Here is a 19,723-nt window from a genome sequence, read left to right as displayed (position 1 = left end):
ACATAACTTTTTTTTCTCTAGCCACTTGAGTATGCTCTAAACTCTACCCCCTCTCGATATATATATATATATATATATATATATAATATAATGGACTTATTTTTATTTTCTTTAATTATAAATATTTTCATTCCGTTTAAAAGATATACGCATTTTTATTTTCCTTAATTATAAATATTTCCATTCCGTTTAAAAGATATACGTAAGCCTTCTCTAAAATTAAAATCGTGTTGCACAAATTTTTCTTTTATTTTTAATATTTCATATTCATTCACCATGACAGTACCATTATTTATTAGTCATTACATAATATATTTTAATTTTTTTTTTGCAAAAATAGTTTTTTTCAATGACTTGCAAGTACAGGCCCTTACCATGGGAATATTATTCTATATCAAAGCCATAATGCAAAGAAATATTCTATTATGCGTAAGTGCTACAGTGAAGTAATTAGCAAATCTATTTATCATGGCCAACACGTCAGTCAATATATGCGTTAACGAATAAAAATCAAAACCTTGACTTGTAATTCTGTTATGTAGGAAAAAAGGCTTATAATTCTATTTACAATTAGGAATTATAAGAATTAAATACACAGTGCACTAAAATTAATTTGTGTATTTTACATGCCCATGGTCTATATACTGAAGCATACCTGTTTTTAATGGCAAGAATAATTCCAATTTTTTCCCACCAATTCCTCAATCCAAGTCGGAAGAAGAAAGTGACTTGAGCGAGCGACCATCATGACAAACATTTTATCATACGTAGCTCTGCCTATAAAAGAAGCCTCATCTGTCACATACAATATCCTTCACTCCTTCATATTCATAGCCTTCCAATTTTTATTATGGCATTTCAAATCATCATCATCTGTTTCTACTTGTTCCTTCTTTCTCCTTCCCTTTCTTCTTCTCTCAACCCCCCATTATGTAATTCTCATGATTCCATAGCGCTTCTTCATTTTAAAAACTCTGTCTCTCTTGATCATGTTGGTCCAACGGAGTGTGATTTTTATGATGATGATGGCTACACCTATACTCCAAAGACAGCTTCATGGGGAAATGATTCAAACTGTTGCTTGTGGGATGGGATCACGTGTGACTCCATGTTTGGTTATGTGATTGGCCTTGACCTTAGCTGTAGTTGGCTCCAAGGTCAACTCCATCCAAACAATAGCCTCTTCCAACTTTCTCATCTCCAAACACTCAACTTGGCTTATAATGATTTTAGTGGGTCATTGATATCATCTCAATTTAGTAATCTTTCTACTCTCATGCATCTCAACTTAAGTTCTTCTGGTTTTGTTGGTGAAATTTCTCCAAAAATTGCAGAATTGTCTAAGTTGGTCTCTATTGATTTTTCTAAGAATTTAATTTTCTTGCATGATGAATTTTTGACGTTAAAACTTGAACTATCCACATGGGAGAAGCTTGTTCTAAACATGACTGATCTGAGAGAACTTGTTTTAGATGATGTAAATATGTCTTCCATTGCACCAAACTCCCCGTCTTTGCTCATGAATTTTTCATCCTCTCTGGTTTGTCTTAGCCTTTCAGGTACGACATTGCAGGGAAATTTAGCTAATAACTTTTTTCATTTACAAAATCTTCAAAAGTTAGATTTGTCGTGGAATGATCTCATGGGACAACTTCCATATTCCATAGGCCATTTGAAGTCCCTTGATTTTTTGAGTCTTTCGTATAACCAATTTACTGGGCCTATTCCTGTAAGTTTGGGGAACCTCACTCAATTAACTTATTTCAACTTTGTATTTAACAGTTTTAGTGGTGAGCTCTCATTTCTTTCAAATATGCCAAGGCTCACTTCTTTGGACCTCAGTCACAATTATTTTAGTGGTTTCTTGCCAGATGTATTTGGAAATCTTTCAAATTTGGAATTTCTTGATTCCTCTGACAACAAGCTACAAGGTAATTTTCCTGAGTCAATTTTTACCCTTATAAATCTTTCTGATTTGACACTATCATCAAATAACTTGAGTGGCTCTGTTGACTTTTACCAATTTTCCAAGCTTCAAAATCTAGTACATCTTGATCTTTCAAGCAACAAGTTTATTTCACTTACATCTGATGATAATCTTAACTACACCATTCCTAATCTTTGGGCCTTACATTTAGATTCTTGTCATATCACTATTTTTCCAAAATTCATAGGCCTTCCAAATTTGCGACAGTTATATCTTAATGATAATAAGTTGCAAGCTCTTCCTAAGACGATTTTTGGTTTCCTAAATCTCCATGAGCTAGGACTATCATCAAATAATTTGAGAGGCCCTGTTAGTCTTCATCAATTCTCAAAGCTTCAATATCTAGAATCTCTTGATATTTCAAACAACAAGTTTCTCTCACTTAGCTCTAATAATGATGTTCACTATACCATTTCCAATCTTACCCACTTAGATCTATCCTCTTGCAACATCAATGACTTTCCTAAACAACTAGGAAACCTTCAAAAATTAAAGAAGTTAAATCTTTCCAATAACAAAATTCATGGAGATATTCCCCAGTGGTTCAATAATGTAGGGAAAGGTCTTTTGGATACTTTGGATCTCTCTCATAATAACTTGACATCAATTGAACATCTTTCAATGGGAAACTTAGGGTTTCTTGATCTTAGTTTCAACTTTTTGCAAGGAAATCTCCCAATTCCATCCTTTGGTGTTGGATTATTTTTAGTGTCCAACAACAGATTCAGTGGACACATTTCTTCCTCATTTTGCAATGCAAGCTCACTTTGGATACTCAACTTATCTCACAACAACTTGTCAGGCCACATCCCAAAGTGCCTTATTGCTTTCCCAAATCTTGTAAGTTTAGATCTGCAGATGAATAATTTCGTCGGATCTATACCAAACAATTTTTCTAGGGGCAATTCTTTGCGATCTTTGCATTTGAACAACAATCAATTTCAGGGACGGTTACCTTTATCTTTGACCCATTGCAAGCAATTAGAAATTTTAGATGTGGGAGCAAACAAGATCAATGACAAATTTCCTAATTGGCTTGAAGGCTTACTGGAGCTACAGGTACTCATTTTAAGAGATAATGAGTTCTACAGTGCCATTTATAGTTTCAACAACAAACATCCTTTTCCCATTTTAAGAATTTTTGATGTTTCCAACAACCGTTTTAGAGGATCTTTGCCAACAACATATATCAAGGAATTTAAAGGAATGATGAATGTTGACTTTGTTTCGGCCAAACCAGATTACTTAGAAAACGGTTATTTTAATTATCAAGAATCAGTGATGGTCACATTGAAAGGTGTTGATTTGGAGTTGGTAAAGATCATAATTACATTCACATCCATTGATTTGTCAAGAAACATGTTTGATGGAGAGATTCCATATGTTATTGGCGAGCTGCATTCACTTAAGGGGCTTAATCTCTCCCACAATAAAATCACTGGTCCTATTCCTCAATCCATCGCAAACTTGACAAACCTAGAATCATTGGATTTATCATCAAACTTGCTTAAAGGTGCGATTCCTCTTCCACTAGCAGATCTCAACTTTCTTGAAGTTTTGAATCTTTCACAGAATCAACTTGTCGGAGAAATACCAAGAGGTAAGCAGTTTGATACATTTTCACAAGATTCTTTTGAGGGAAATTTAGGACTGTGTGGATTTCAATTGTCAAAAGCATGTAATCATGATAAAGGGAAATTGCCACAACCAACTTCATCAAGTAATGACAAATTTGGATTTAGTTGGAAACCAGTGGCTTTGGGATATGGATGTGGGATGGTGTTTGGAATATTCATGGGTCAAGTTGTTTTCTTAACTGGAAAACCTAAAGGGCTTGTCAGAATTTTTCAAGCTAGGCCCAAGAAACAAGCAAAAAAGACAAGGAAAAGAGCCTATCAGAATCAAAGAAGAGTGAATTAGGCACAAAATGTGGCTTCGTGTGATGTATTGTAATCTTCTTTTTTCCCCCATGTTTCCACTATGGTTATTATTTCATGTTTCTTAAATATCTTGTCAGTGATTGGAATGTAATGTACGGTATATTCTAATGCAAGTTATTGTCTTTCCCTTTTCTTTTTTTTTTTAAATGAAGTTCAAGTGCTTTGCCTTCATTTGTATGCTATGTACTATTTGATCATCATGTGAATAAAATTTTCCACATATTACCAACTTTTCTTTCTTTTTGGAACAGACATGTCATCAACTTATGTTATTTGAATTAGTTATCAACAATTCAACCTTTCTTGTTTAATTAATGATTTAAAGAAACTTTTAGTTTGTTCATTTCTTTAATTTAAAGTTCTATTAAAGGATTTTAGGCTTTTATAAATATGTGAAAATCACCTTCTACTTCGAGATTTTATGATCAATACATGATTATTTAGAATAATGTTGCAAGCAGGAATTTAAAATAAGCAAAATGATTTTATTTCAAATGTTGAACTCTTAACAACTTTTTCTTGTTTTTGCCAAACTCTTAAAATTAAAAATATGACAATGCAAAAGAGGAGCCTCAATTGCTTTCTTAATTAACAGTTAACATTCAACTGGGCTCGTCCTCTCATGAAAACCTTGGGCCTAAAAGCATTTTAGCCCATCAACAACATACATGATCCCTTTTTTCGTTAGTTCATAAACTCTTCTATTCATTTTTTCCCCTTATTTGGATTGAGAGAAAATTAAAGGGGAAAGAAAATTAGATAGAAAAATATGGAGAGAAATCAGTTTTTTTTTTCTCTATGGGAGAAAGGAACCCCTTGCTTGGATTAAAATAAAATTAGAGAGGAAAATATGAGGAGAAATGAATTTTTTTAAATAATAATGTAATCAAATTTTCAAAATCAATTCTAATTGAATTGATCCTCATCTTGATGAAATTCATTTAATTGATACATGTATTCACCAATTCGACATAGGCACAAGATTTTTCAGGATTAGATAGGAGAGAAAATATGGGAGGAAGGAAAAGTGGGAAAAAAAGAGAGGGTAAACTCCATAACTCATTTTCTCTCCCAATATGGAGAGACTTAGGAAGAAAAACAAGATTTTCCTGATTATCCCTTCTCTTTCTTCCTCTCACATTTATTTTCTTTTATTATATTTAAAAAATTATTCACTTTTTATTTTTTATCTCACAAGAATTTTTTTATTAAATAATTTGCTTTTAAAATATAATACTATAAATATACATATAAACCAAATGACTTGATTTGAAATGATTTGATGATGCTAATTAGTATAATATTCCTATTGCAATATTTAATTTGATTTAATTTTAAATATGATATATTTCGATAAGAGTATTTTAGTTATTTAGATATTTACTCTCTTTTTTTCTTATTATTTTTCCTCTCATATATCCAAGCAAGAGGATGATAACATGTTCTCTCTAGTTTTTCCTTCTCTCTATTCCTCCCCATTTTCTTTTCTCCCAACTCTTTTCCCATTCAAGCAGAATAGAAAAGTAGGGGAGAAAGTAAAATGAGCCACGCGTCTCATTTGCTCTTCAAATTTTCTCTTTATATATTAAGAGGTTTGGGAAGGAAAATAAGATTTTTGCAACTGTCCCTCCTCTCTTTTCCTCTCCAAATTTATTTTTTATTATATTCAAAAGATGATTCACTTTTTATTAAATAATTTGGTTTTACAATATGATAATATGAATATATATAACAAATAATTTGATTTTAAATTATTTGATGACGCTAATGTTAGTATAATATTCCTATTTTAATATTTAATTTGATTTAATTTTAAATATGATATATTTTGATGAGGATATTTTAGTTATTTAGATATTTGCTCTTTTTTTTTTTCCATTTTCTCTTGTCTATCCAAACAAGAGAAATGACAACATCTTCTTTTTAGTTTTTCCTCCTTCCTATTTTACCAATTTTGTGTTTCACTGTTTCATCTGACATCATTAAAATCCAATAAAAAATAAGGTTCAATGAAATATTGAAAATACAAAATAGGAAAGAGGACACAACAAAAAAACAAAAGGATAATAGGTGCTGGAATCCACCAATTTCTCCCAAAAAAATAATTTTCAAGTATGTATTTATATATATATAGAAGTTCATTCATACATTTTCCCCCTCATTTTCCTCCCAATTTTCAAGTCCTTCAAAAACTTCAACCAAGTCAATTCAAACAATCAAATGGTCATAATTAAAAAGAGGGTCTTAAACTAAACCGTTCAACGAGCCTCCATATAGGGGCGTCCCAAATTATGTGGTAATATATCTTTTAAAAATTCGTATATGCTTAGAATATAGGGTGTTAAATTGGAAAACCCCTCGGGTCAAAAAAAGCGGGAGACCCAAAAAAGTACAAGGTGTTGATTCAGCACAACTTGCTTGGACAACTAGGCGTTCCAAAAAAGTTGGGGTATGAGTCTTTCCTTCTTTCGTTCTTTTTTTTTTGGGATGCATGAGTCTTTTTTTTTTTTTTATAAGGCTTGTTTTATTTTTAATTTTTGTTCAGTTTGTGTGAGAGGATGCAAAGAATTGTAGAAAAAATAACAGCAAGATGTTATAAATAAAGAAGAAATTTAGAAAAGAATCATACAGAGGAAGAGATGATCAACAAAAAAGAATATTTCTCATTCCATTCAAGTGTGTTCAATTCATTATATATGGCCTCTATTTATATGCATAGTTTTATGCCTTTGATAGAATCTACAGATTACATAATAATATGAGATAATTGTGAGATATAGAGATAATAAGATATATTATAGATTATAGGAGATATAGGAGATAATGGGAGATATATGGGCATCAACAAAGATATTATTATATTCATAATACTTCTCCTTGGATGCCCAATATATATGAATGTGCCTCATTAAAAAACTTCAATGAGGAAAAACCCTATGGGACAAAAACCTAGCAAAAAAAAAAGAATACACCATTTATTGATACACTATGTAATGTTGCCTCATTAAAAACCTTGTTAGGAAAACCCAGTGGGACAAAATCATAAACAAAGAAAAAAGAGTACAATGTGTATCAACTCCCTCTTTTAGCAACAGTAGTTGACATCTTCGAGCTTGCAAAGTCTAATATAATGAACAACCCTTCCAAATATTATAATGAGATAACATCAAATATGAATTTCATAATCTTCTGAAAATCATGAGACGAATAGTCTTTTTATAGTTTACCCACACGTGGATCATACTATGATCTCTTGACATGAGGATAAAAAAGGAATACTCTATCTATATAGCCATTAAGATTAGTTTTGGGTACCTTCAGATAAAATAATATTACCTTCACAGTATCCTTAAAGTAACGAAGAATATTTTTAACTTCATTCCAACATCTTCATGTTGATAAAGAACTATATCATGCTAATCAGCAAATAATAGCTCAGATTCTGTATGGCTAGATAGATATATAAATGCTTCAGTGACACTAAGATATGGTACTTCTGGACCAAGTATTTATTTATTACCTTTTAGAGGTCTAAATCGATCTTTAGTCCATATCTAAAGATCTTACAACTACCTAAACATATAATGGAGGTGACTTATCCATATGTATTCTTTCAAAAGCTTTCATTTCAAATTTTTTCTTTAAGTAATTCGCAGCTTTTGAAAACTCATTAAGAGTTTTGATACTATCATCATAAATAGTACTGATAACAAACTCATTTTGAATCATTTCACAAACAGAAAAGTTAAAATATGTTTACATCATTCCTTTAATTGATATTAACCACATATGTCTCATATAAAGATTTACTTGAATAGTGTTCTTGAGAACATAATTGTGTGCTTCTAGAAATTAAAATCTTTTAAGGAGTTTCATACGTTATGATCCATATCTATTCATGTATTTGATCGTTTGAATTTATACAAGGATTTGAATCCTTCAAGGATTCATATAAAATTTCACTGTAAAGTGAGTCATTCGTTATAGTTATATATTTCTAAAATGCATGTGAAAAAAACTTCATTTATTACTAGACTGCCAGATTGATAAGGCATGTAATTTAATCCACCACAAAGCATTATTTCTCTTTACATTGTACAAATGCCTATTTATATAATACTAGCATTACACTTTAAGTACATAGGCTAGGGATACACAAATCCCTGTTATATTACGTCTTTTCTTTTGTGTTAGCCAACCATTTTTCTGTTTATATCTCATGATAGATTTATATATAAGATCCTCATTTGATCATGTGATATCATCAATAAAATTATTGTCGACAATTTTATTCCTTTATTGGTCCTAGTTTCTTTTATGACATAACATATCAAGATCTCTTTATTGCTTTTAGACACTTAAACCTCTTCAAGGGTCAAATAGTTATGTCTTAACCTCTTTTGCAATTCTTTCCTCCTTAGTATGATCATCATGACCATTTTCTCTTTTTTCTTTTCTTTTGGAACCGATCATAATCACATACTTTTAGTATCTCTTCAAGAATAGGAGCACTTTTAGCTGGAATATAAGAATTAAGAATTCTCATTTGGATCAGTAATTACGTCTAGCAGATATTAATAATATTTTATAAATGCAATACGTTATGAACTTCTAGTTTATACTACTATATTTGAGGATCCACATTTGATCGTAAAAATACATTCTATGTATTCTCTTTTCTAGCCACACATTTTCTCTTCTTCATATTGGGAACATACAGTGTAGATCTCCCAGATCTGTAAGTCTCCTTTAGAAACATTATTTTGTTTTATTTAGAGACAAACAAGAATAAGAAGATTCTTATCCAACAGTGATTCCAACTTATTTTTAATATCCATATATGTGCATTATTATGGTGGAATAATAGATATTGCACATTCTAAGATAGAAAATGTCTGGCTCCTGACCAAAAGCCAATTATAATGAGAGAATTCACAATAAATTGTTGGCTTGATGCATTTATGTGCAAAAAATATAAAATCAATCATCCCAATACTCAAATGGTAATTTTGTTCTCATAAACTCTGGTCTAGCTACTTATGGAGGCTTTTACTAAACATATAATCATCAATAACAAGAAGAACAATCACTAGCAATCTCAACGAGAGTCATATTCATTTCATAATTAGGAACTTATGTAGTCATTGTAATTATTTGAACATATTTACAAACTCTAGGTTGCAAATTGATCATAAACACCTGTGACCATTTTATAAATGCATCTTTCACTCATAGGGTATTAGTTTGGTCTACATGGCATCTAAATGGGCCTATATAAAGTTGATACATTATAAATCTGCGCGGATATGATTTTGAGCATAGCTAGTGATTTTCTTTTATTTAGTTCTTTTGAGAACAAACAATACGTAAAAATTCTTGAATCATATATCATTTTTAAAGAATCTTCTAGTTCTTTAATAAATGACAATGCATATTTTTTATGATATTTTACATTATTATGATTTGGGATGATCTGACTGGTCATGCCAAACTATAAATACATAAACTTCTGTTTTATTGTAAAATTATTCTCAATTATTAGTAAACTTCTTGTTACTATGTCATATTATTCATTTTTCACCTTAATATTTCATAAGGAATATGCTATCAATTATTAATTTTATCTTTAGGATAATAAATCATAATATAGCTCTTCTAGAGCGTTATTTTTCATCTTTTACCCAATGGTAAAAACTTGTGTACTTATAGAATATTGAGTGTTACTGACTCTTCTAGAGTTTTTTTCAAAAGAAATATGATATATAAAGAATTACATTAATATTAATAATAACAAATTCCATCCAACATAATTCACACTTGTATTTCAACAATCTCCCCCTCAATTGTCGCTACCAGAAAAAAGGCTTTTAATGATGGTTAATAGTGGTTTTTCATGGTGGTTTTGAAGGCAAAGTTGATAAAGTCGACGTTGAAAGGTAAACAAAACACGGCGGTTGAGAACTGTAGCGGGTTATGTAAAAAACCACTGTGGAAAACTAAAATTCCATAGCGGTTACATAAGAAATTGCCGTGAAAGTTATATTTCCATGGCAGTTATGTAAAAAACTGCCGTGGAAAATTATTCTAACAACGGTTTTATGAATAACCGTCGTTAAATTTTTTTTTAAAATTCTGATCGATTTTCATTTTTACCACTCTGCAGTTTACAGTTCCAAATAAATGTAGGCAGTGCAAAATACGCAGAACAAGACCATATGAACAAGAAATCAATTAGTTAGTTAATATATACAACAAGTATTGAAATTTCTTTTACACAAAGCAAAAATAGAGTAGAACTAAAAGGGAACCTAAGATCAAAGAACACGTATAGGAACCAAGAGAACCAGTAATCTTGAAAGAAAAGTAACTACTTCTGTCTATATAATAGAAATCCTAAACATGTATAAGAGGAAACCAAGAGAAAATATCTAACAATAAATTTTTTGGGGAATGACCTAACTATTTAAAAGTTTCAATATTTTGTACCAATGTTGTTGACAAAGTATCCCTCATCAAATTGATGTCATCCATGGGATATGGCGTAGTATTTTGAAATACCTGTTAATAAAAAATAACACAGTAAACTTAATCAACAATGTGAAATGAATTGAAGAATGTCATGCAACGTAACTTATCTTTACCTCGTCTAATTTCTCAGTCACTCCTGTCTCAATAATGTCATTCATGTAGCGGATGACATAATATCCATATTCAGTCCTTGTTGACAACGGTACTAACAAAATGAAATATAAAATTGAATATTAGACATTGTTGATTATAAACATTAACTTTAATTTATCTAAAAAGGTTTAAAAGTTAGTTCAAAACAACATACCTTTGGGAGAATCCATGTTGGTAGTTGTCTATTTTGTTTAATTGCCATAACATTGGAACCATGAAAAGCCTTATCAACAGTATAAAAAAATGATACGAGAGCATGTTTTTATAAACTTCATAAGTAATAAATATATAAACATAAACTAACGTGTCAATGACATCTTTGGTTTCTTTGGATGAACTTCCACAGAGTGAATCGAACCAGTAAATTTTGTTATCAAAAGGGGCACAAACAATTAAAGTCCAATGATAACTGCAAAAGACAAACCATGTTAATTATAATCCTACACATACAGCTTGTGTATCTCAAACACAATAATATACTTATCCTTCCACGTAATGTACAAATATATTAGCTTTCTGGTCTGATTCATTGTGGTCATCATATAGATTGACCTCGCTTCCACAGTATTAAGCTCTTTCTGCACCCTTTGAGGACACATAAAACCATATGTTCCTTCAAGTCCTCCGTTCTGACAGATTTGAGTAAAGTGTCTGTTGTTCAAATAAGAAACATTAGGACATACATAAAGTATAACATGAAATAAGAAAATGATATTGTAACTTACAAAATAGTGAGCTGCATGAAGACTATATCAAGCTCCTCAAAGTTGAGGAACTGAACGAGGCCTCTCTTGTCAACGATGAAGTCGTATGTTATATCTGAACCCACAATCCCCAGCGGCATCTTGAAAGTAATAGGCTTATCCATGTTTGGCACTACGGAATGAAGAACCTCCAAACTGGAATACATAAGCACAACATCACCAGGAAGAGGTAGGAGTACAGGATCTGATGATGCACTCGTTGTGGCCTTCTTCGTTGTCGCCTTCTTCACCATTGGCTTTGCAATAGGTCTCTTTGGCCACAAAATGAAATGTCCTTTAGCTTGGGCCAAGAGTCGAACCTCATCAATAGGATTGGGCACTGGTGTACTGCCCTGACCACGAACAATCCTCTCCACTGTCACCCTTGCTTGATCGCTCGGAATTTTGTTGTCGTGAATCGTTGTGCCCATGAATGCTCGACCACTAGTGACATGAATTGAATTTTCATAATCCACATAGAGAGTACACGGCATCCCATTGTCTTCGACAGGGTTAGGGCTAGGGTCAGGGTCAGACACTGTCAGTTGCTATGTCTGATTATTACTGCCCTTCCCGCTTTTTATCACAGGTGAACCCTGAAACATAATATGAATTAGTTAAGGCACATTAAATAAGTTTAAATGGATCAAATGAACCTTTAGAAGATTTGAAAAGATGTGTGATTATTACCTGGGAAGGTTCAGATACTCGGGCATCTGGAATCCGCTCGTGCCCATCATCATCAGAGTCTGTTGAAACTTGGCATCGAATTCGTCACGTATCTTTTGCATCTCTGCCATGTGTTGTTGACTGAGTTCAGCTCGAACTCTCTCTGTTTCTTCCTGTAATCGTTGGTCGAGCTCCTCTTTAGATACCATGTTAGCGGAGGATGATCTAGTGCTTCTTCGTGAAGCAGAGCCAAAAATTCTTTAATACCAATCCCTTTAGGGGTCCCTCTGACTCTGCCGGGATGGTCAGCCTTTCCAATGGCAGTGGCCAAGATATCCATCCGTCCTTGAGGGACGAATGTACCTTGGGATAATTGCTCCTCAAGTGTATCCTGTAACATTAAAGCAACAAATTCAATTTAAGATAATTGAAAAAAGCAATTAATGAAGCATAATTCTTAAATATTACTTACAATCCTCTCAGCAACAGCAGCAGACTGTGGAGTAATGTATTGACCCTTTTTAATCCTCGCCGCCTTCCATTTTTCTTGGCGAGAAGGATGCTCAATGGGTGGAATGTAGCCAGTAGGATCTGAAGCAGCAGCCATCTGTGTATTCTTCATTTGTTCCTCCATCATACTTCTTTCCAACCCACCATACCCTGCACGAGACATGGTATGTGGGTACACATTCTGCTCAGATATTTGTTTGTTCTTTTGACTCAATGCCTATGACAATGAAACAAATTCGACAAAGTTAGTTTAGTTAAATAAAATATGACCTGATTAAAAACTAAGTTTGAAGAAACCAAACCTGAAATGCAGGGTCTTCACGTTGCTTCACAAAACTCTCCCATGCCTCGTCACTAATAAACGAATATCGTTCCTTAGGATGCTCACCCTTTCTTTTTCCACGAATATAATGTTTTGTAAGCGTGGCTTTAAAATCCCTCCACCGTTATCAAGTTGCTTAAACAGACGGTCTCTCATTTGCTCAGTGGCGAGAATATCAAATGTCAGCTGCAATACAATAATAGCATAGAGTTATAAAGTAAATAAGCAATTATAATTGAAACAAGTAGAGAAAACAATTCATAATGTACCAATATATCCTCCCAAATGTTTTGCTTCAAATCTTTGTCCACCTTCTTCTAGCTAGGAATGTCAATCCCAATCTTACTGCGTGCGACATAACCCACATAACTAGTAAATTGAGCCCCAGTCTTTCCTATAGGCTTCAAATCATCATCAAACTCCACTGTAATCCTCATAGGCTGTGTGGTCTCATCACGTAAAGCCAAATGCCTCATACGGGTTGGCCCTCTACCCTTTCTCTGGCTAGTAAAAGAGCTGTCGTCGCCAGAACCCTGTTGACCGGATCCGTCCATTTCCTGTTTAAAGAACAACGAATTAATAAATGTAAGAATAAGAAATATCAAGTTAATAAAATATTAAGTATATTTAACAAAAAAATCAAATAATTCATTTAAGCCTTACAACGATTATCCTCCCAAATTCCTTCACAATGATCATCTCTAACAGCATAGTCATCATCTACCAAATCTAATTCAACTGTTTTAGGTCGAGTAGCTGTGAAAGGCGGGGTTTCATCAAGATTAAACTCTAAGTCACCATCATCTCCACCAACTCCTTGCCTTTTACCTTGAAGCACGATAGACAATTTCTTTTTTGCTAGATCGGGAACAAAAAACACTTGTTTTGCTTGACTTGCCAAAATAAATGGCTCGTCTCCATATCCAAACCTCTCAAGATCGACCAAAACAAATCCAAATTCTTCATCCACTTGCACAGCATTACTATTAACCCACTTACATTTGAAGATGGAAACTTTAAACTTGGTATAACTAACCTCCCATATCTCTTCTATTATTCCATAATAGGACATTGCCACCAACATTGGGTTTCTGTCTTTAGAACTAGCAAAATGCATAGCTTCTGCTACTACCATCCCACCCTATTTTACATGGTACTCTTATCATCTTGGGTTTTTGTGTAAAAAGAATAACCATTTATGTCATATCCGCCCCAACACAAAACCTCAAAAGAAGGCCCTGCACTAGCCTCTGTATTGTCTCAGAAGGATTGCCATCTTTTAACACTTCTTGCTTGAACCACTCTGCAAATGACTTATTATGTTCATTAGCTAGTTGCATATCGTTCTTTTTGGATTCAAGTTCTTCAGCATATTCTTGTGAGCATTCAAGTAAGGCAAAACTTCATCCGTGTTGTTTAAAATGTATAGATGTGCCTGCATTACAACTTCTCTTGACATAGACCTCACTATGACACCCTGTGTTCCCTTGCTTCTTCTCCCTGATCATGTCGAGATTGAGGAAGACCAACTGCCTTTACCCTATCAAGATATGCGTTACAAAACTCAACTGCCTCCTCAGCTACATATCTCTCAACAATTGATGCCTCAGGCCGATAAGGATTCTTAGAGTACCTTTTTAGGATTTTCATGTATCTCTCAAAAGGGTACATCCATCTTAAACACACAGGGCCACAAAGTCTTATCTCTCGCACAAGATGAGCTATCAAGTGGACCATAATATCAAAAAATGATGGAGGAAAATGCATTTCCAATTGGGAGAGGATCACATAACCTTCATTTTCTAATTCATCCAACTCAGCAGGATCAATGACTTTGCTGCAAATGGCACTAAAAAATACAAAGTCTTGTAATAGTATTTCTCACATCGGTTTTCATAATGCCTCGAATAGCAAGTGGAAGTAATTGTTGCATCAACACATGACAATCATGAGACTTCATTCCCGTTATCTTCAAATCTTGCATTGAAACAAGTTTGCTTAAATTAGAAGAATAACCTTGTGGCACCTTAATACTATTGACAAAACCACAGAAACTTTTCTCTTCTTTTGATAATGTGCGCAGCTGGATGTAAATAAGCCCTCTTACCATCTCTTTCTTGTGGGTGGAGGACATTTCTTATTCCAATTTCGACTAAGTCTCGTCTTGCATTGATTCCATCCTTAGTCTTTCCACTTATATGCAAAAGTGTACCAACAAGGCTCTCACACACATTCTTCTCCACATGCATCACATCTAGACTATGCCTCACATCAAGACTTTGCCAATATGGAAGATAAAAAAGATAGATCTTTTTTTCATATATTCCTCTCACCAGCAGTCTTCTTCTTCTTTTTACCAAAGACCACATTAATTCCCTCCACCGCTGATAAACTTCTTCTCCAGTTAATGGTCTTGGAGCCATTTCATATTCTTGTGAGCCATTAAATGCCTTTTTCAATCTACGGTAAGGGTGATACCGACTAAGAAACCTTCTGACCAAGGTATACCGTCTTCCTGCCATGTTTAAGTTGCATATAGTGGGTGCCTTCTTCGCATATTGGGCATGGCTTTATGTCCATAACATCCTGTATCATACAAATTCTCATATATCAAACCTTCCTCCCATAATTTCTTCAGATCCTCAATCAAAGGTGCCAAATACACATCGATATCGTTTCCGGTGTTTTGGCCTCGAGATCATCAAAGATAGCATGATATACTTTCTTTTCATACATAACCAAGGAGGCAAGTTGTAAATTACGAGGAGCACTGGCCAAGCACTGTGTGTGCTACTAAGATTACCATATGGGTTAATTCCGTCCGTACAAAGCCCTAGCCAAAGGTTTCTTGGCTCGCCACCAAATTGAGGAAATTTTTGATCTATTGTTTTCATTGAGGAGAATCTGCTGGGTGACAAAGCTTTCCATCACATATTTTCTCATCGAAATGCCATCTCAAGTTCTTTGCATCTGTGGCATTAGCAAATAGACGCTTAAATCGTGGTATTATTGGAAGATACCACAGAACCTTCAAAGGAGAACCTTTGGTCATCTCATTATAATCACCATCATCTTTCTTCATTTTGTATCTTGAAGTCCCACATTTAGGGCACTTATTCAACCCTTCATAATCATTTCTGAATAATATGCAGTGATTAGGACACGCATGTATCTTCTCATATTCCAAACCCATCGGACACAAAATCTTCTTTGTCTCATACATTCGTTTCGGAAGTGAATTTCCTTTTGGAAGAATATCACTCAGCAATTCAAGCAATTCCGTAAAACTATCATCAGTCCAACTATTTCTTGCCTTCAAGTTCATCAGTTTTAACACGGTTGTCAACCTTGTGTAATCATCTTTACACCCTGGGTATAAAGGTGTCTATGCATCACTACACAAAGTTTCAAAGGTGGGAGAGAACTGTGTAGAGGATTCAGACCTTATATCACGAAACATATCCGAAATTCTATCACCAAAGTCTTCATTCACAACCTTCTCCTTTGCAGACAGTGTAGTCTTTCTAATTTTTCCATGCCATATCCAATTTGTATACCTCAAATTTATCCTATCACAGATAAAATGCTCTTTTATCTCAGAAATACTCCATCGACTATTATTTAAACATTTGACACAAGGACAATAGTACAATCCATCTCTTTTACTAAGGGCATTTCTCTGAGCAAACTCAAGAAACCTTTCAATCCCATCCTTATATTCCTTGCTAATTCTCTTAGCTTTCATCCAACTACGATCCATTGTTCTATAGAGTCAATGAATATAGTTGTCAAGCTCAATTCTAATTCTTTAATTCAAATATTGAAATAATAAAATTATTAAATGTTAGTCAATAAATTAAAATTGACTAACACTTAATTACACATTAATGGGATTGTCGCTTTTTAAAAATAAAAATTTGACAAAATTTTCTCTTAACAACTATGTACAAACTAAACACCAAATTAGAAAAAAAAAACTCAAAATTGTAATCAAAATTAAAATTTTCTCAACCCCTATTTATCTTATTAAAATATTAAAATAAAAAAATAAAATATATAATTATTTTTAAAAATTATATTAAGTAATTTCTTAACAATTAGTATATATAATGAATCAGCAAAATGTTAATAAAATAAAAAATCAAACAAACATATATAAGTTTTGTAAAATAGTTGAACAAAAATTATTTTAATCAATAAAAAAAACTATTCTTCATAACATATTTCAACATGATAAATTTGAAGAAATATGACAAATAAAACAAAAATAAAAATTTAATTTCAAACCAATTCAATTAACAATGATTATTAAAGCTAAAACTTCTGAATTCAAAACGAGAATACAAATGATATCCATTTGCAGTGAAATTTTAAACAACACTTTACCATCAATGAAAGTTCATAACGAAAAAAAAATCACAAAATACCAAACAGATTATTTATTACTAAATTCTCAAATTTATTACAAAAAAACTACCAAAAATTCGAAATAAATATCAAAAAATTATAAAAAAATAAAAAACATCAAAGCTAATCAACTTCCAATAATTAAACATGTGTAATACGACGTATAGGAAGGAATTGAGGTTTTCTCACACAAATGCCCACCAATCAATGGTTCAAGCACATAAAAAAAGCAAAATTAACAATACAAGCCAACCATAATATGAAACTAACAAACCCATTTGAAATACAACAGATTTTTATGGTCAAAACATTCAAGAAACCAAGAAAAATTGAAAAGAATGAAAGAACAGGATACTCACAGAGTAGAGATGATTCAAATGCAAAAAGAAGGGCGTTCAAACGGCGGCAGACGGCAGCAAGACACCACAAGCAAAATGGAGGAGTTTAAACGGCGGGGTAGTGGGAGGAATGACCGGTAATGGAAGTTTTTTGGTGGTGGGACAGAGGGGGACCACAGCACAACTGAAATGAAAGTGAAAATGAGGAGATGTCGAACGCACCGTGTAGGTTAAATTAACACTTTCTACAGCGGTTATTATGAAAACCGCCATGGAAAATCTGGAACTTAACTCACTTATTTATAAAAATGCCACCGTCTTTTTCTCCATATCGTTTTTCTGATTAACCACCGTTATTTGGCGAAGTTAAAAGTTTTTTCTAGTAGTGTGTGAGTCATATAAATATATTTTTCTTATTTCTATATTTCAAATAGAGTGAATAGCATATAGTAAACTAATAATATATCTTTAACTTGAAAATTTAAATGCTTCCTAATTCAGATATAATAATAGATTTCAATCCAATAGCGCTATCACTTTAAGACCTTTTGATAAACAAATATTCTAATATATATGTTTGTAGGTTATAATTTTCATTATCAATTACCTGTTCTTTAGAAACTATATCAATCTTTTGTTATTAGTTATTCTAGAACTATATCAATTTTTTGATTATATATAGTTCTTTAGAAAATGCTATATATAGTTGTTCAAGAATAACATATAGTGCTTTTTTCACTATATGATATACTTTACTTCTTGTTATGCCTTTTCAAAGTATGAAGTATATTTTTTTTTTCAAAATATAAAATTTTCTGGATATTTTGTTATTCAAAAACTTCACTTCTTTGTATATATTATGTAATGTTTCAAAACTTATTCATAAATTTATAAATCCAACAAAAATTTGAAAAGATCTATAAGGACTAAAATCAAATTATATAATTATGAAGATTTAAATCTTAAGCTTTTAGGGTTATTTATAAGTCACTAGTCTTCAAGGCTCTATATAGTAAATATATATTTTAAAAATCATTTGTGTCCCTTAATATTTGAACCATAAGCCTTCAGGGCTTTAAAAACATCATAAATTATTATTTTCATGTTATTTAATAACATGAGTGTAATGACTGCTGGCCATTTAGTAATAGAAAATTATAATATTAATAAATATCAAATTGAATGTCAAGAATATATGAGAATAAGATAAGAATAAAACTTAAATTTTAAATTAATTAAATGTAACATGAAATAAAGAGAAAAGGTAAACTCTTTTACTAACACATCGTTCACTATATAGTCATTATTTTTCTAGGCTACATTATTTATAATTCTAATTGTCATAATTTTTCTTTTATAAACAATTCATATAATGATCCCTCTCATAATCAAAACTATATGGCTTCAAGCTGTTTAATTAAAAAAATAAAGATACATGGCATGTAGTTATTTAATTTTAAAATAAAAAAAATTAAAGATACATGGTTTCTGATCATAAGATAAAAATTTGATGTTATGTGGCTTTTAACCAATTAATAAAATAACAAAAAAATTAAATATTTATGACTTTTGGCTATAAGATAGAACATCAAAATTATATGGATGCGAGCCATTTAAAAAGATATAAAAAATTTATATACATATATGGCTTCTAGCCATAAAATAAGAAATTCAACATGATATATATAAATAAAGATAAATAAAATATATATATGACTTTCGGCCATAAAATAGAAAATACAAATTATATGATTTCTAGCCTTTTAATGAGATAAAAAAATACAAATTATATGATGTTTTTCAATATTCTTTCCGTAGTTGTAAATGTAAGAGTTAACTCTTAAATGGATATCTCAATATCTTTTGTCTCTAAAATTTATAAATTTTTTAAAGTTATTGATTGCATATCAAAGAGAATTTTTATTCCTGAGATAATGACTGAGGGGATATTTTTGAAAAATTAAAACATATTTATTATAAATAATTAACTTAATAAACTTATTGATATATATATATATATCTAATCAGTTATTTAACTTTGCCATTTAGGACCAAAAGAAATACTCCACTAGTTCTTAATATAAGACTTATATAACTAATTTGATTAAATTAAGAAAGTTGGGTAA

The 19,723-nt window shown here is 31.9% G+C and overlaps 1 protein-coding gene across 1 annotated transcript; it reads left to right on the top strand.

Moving 5' to 3' along the window:
- The first annotated feature begins 1,813 nt into the window (after positions 1-1,813).
- On the top strand, positions 1,814-3,907 carry LOC114753657 (receptor like protein 27-like). Its single transcript, XM_028942357.1, has one exon. The coding sequence runs from the start codon at positions 1,814-1,816 to the stop codon at positions 3,905-3,907; it is 2,094 nt and encodes a 697-aa protein (XP_028798190.1).
- The last annotated feature ends 15,816 nt before the right edge of the window (positions 3,908-19,723 follow it).

Source organism: Neltuma alba, unplaced genomic scaffold (assembly GCF_004799145.2).
Source record: "Neltuma alba isolate B1F8T4 unplaced genomic scaffold, ASM479914v2 tig00008056_pilon, whole genome shotgun sequence".
In the NCBI taxonomy this organism is placed as follows: Eukaryota; Viridiplantae; Streptophyta; class Magnoliopsida; order Fabales; family Fabaceae; genus Neltuma; species Neltuma alba.
The sequence above is the reverse complement of the archived record's forward strand: the minus strand, read 5'-3'. Positions and strand labels throughout refer to the sequence as shown.

Excerpts from the sequence above, each read along its gene's own strand:
- LOC114753657 (XM_028942357.1), top strand. The coding sequence starts at position 1,814 with ATGCCAAGGCTCACTTCTTTGGACCTCAGTCACAATTATTTTAGTGGT.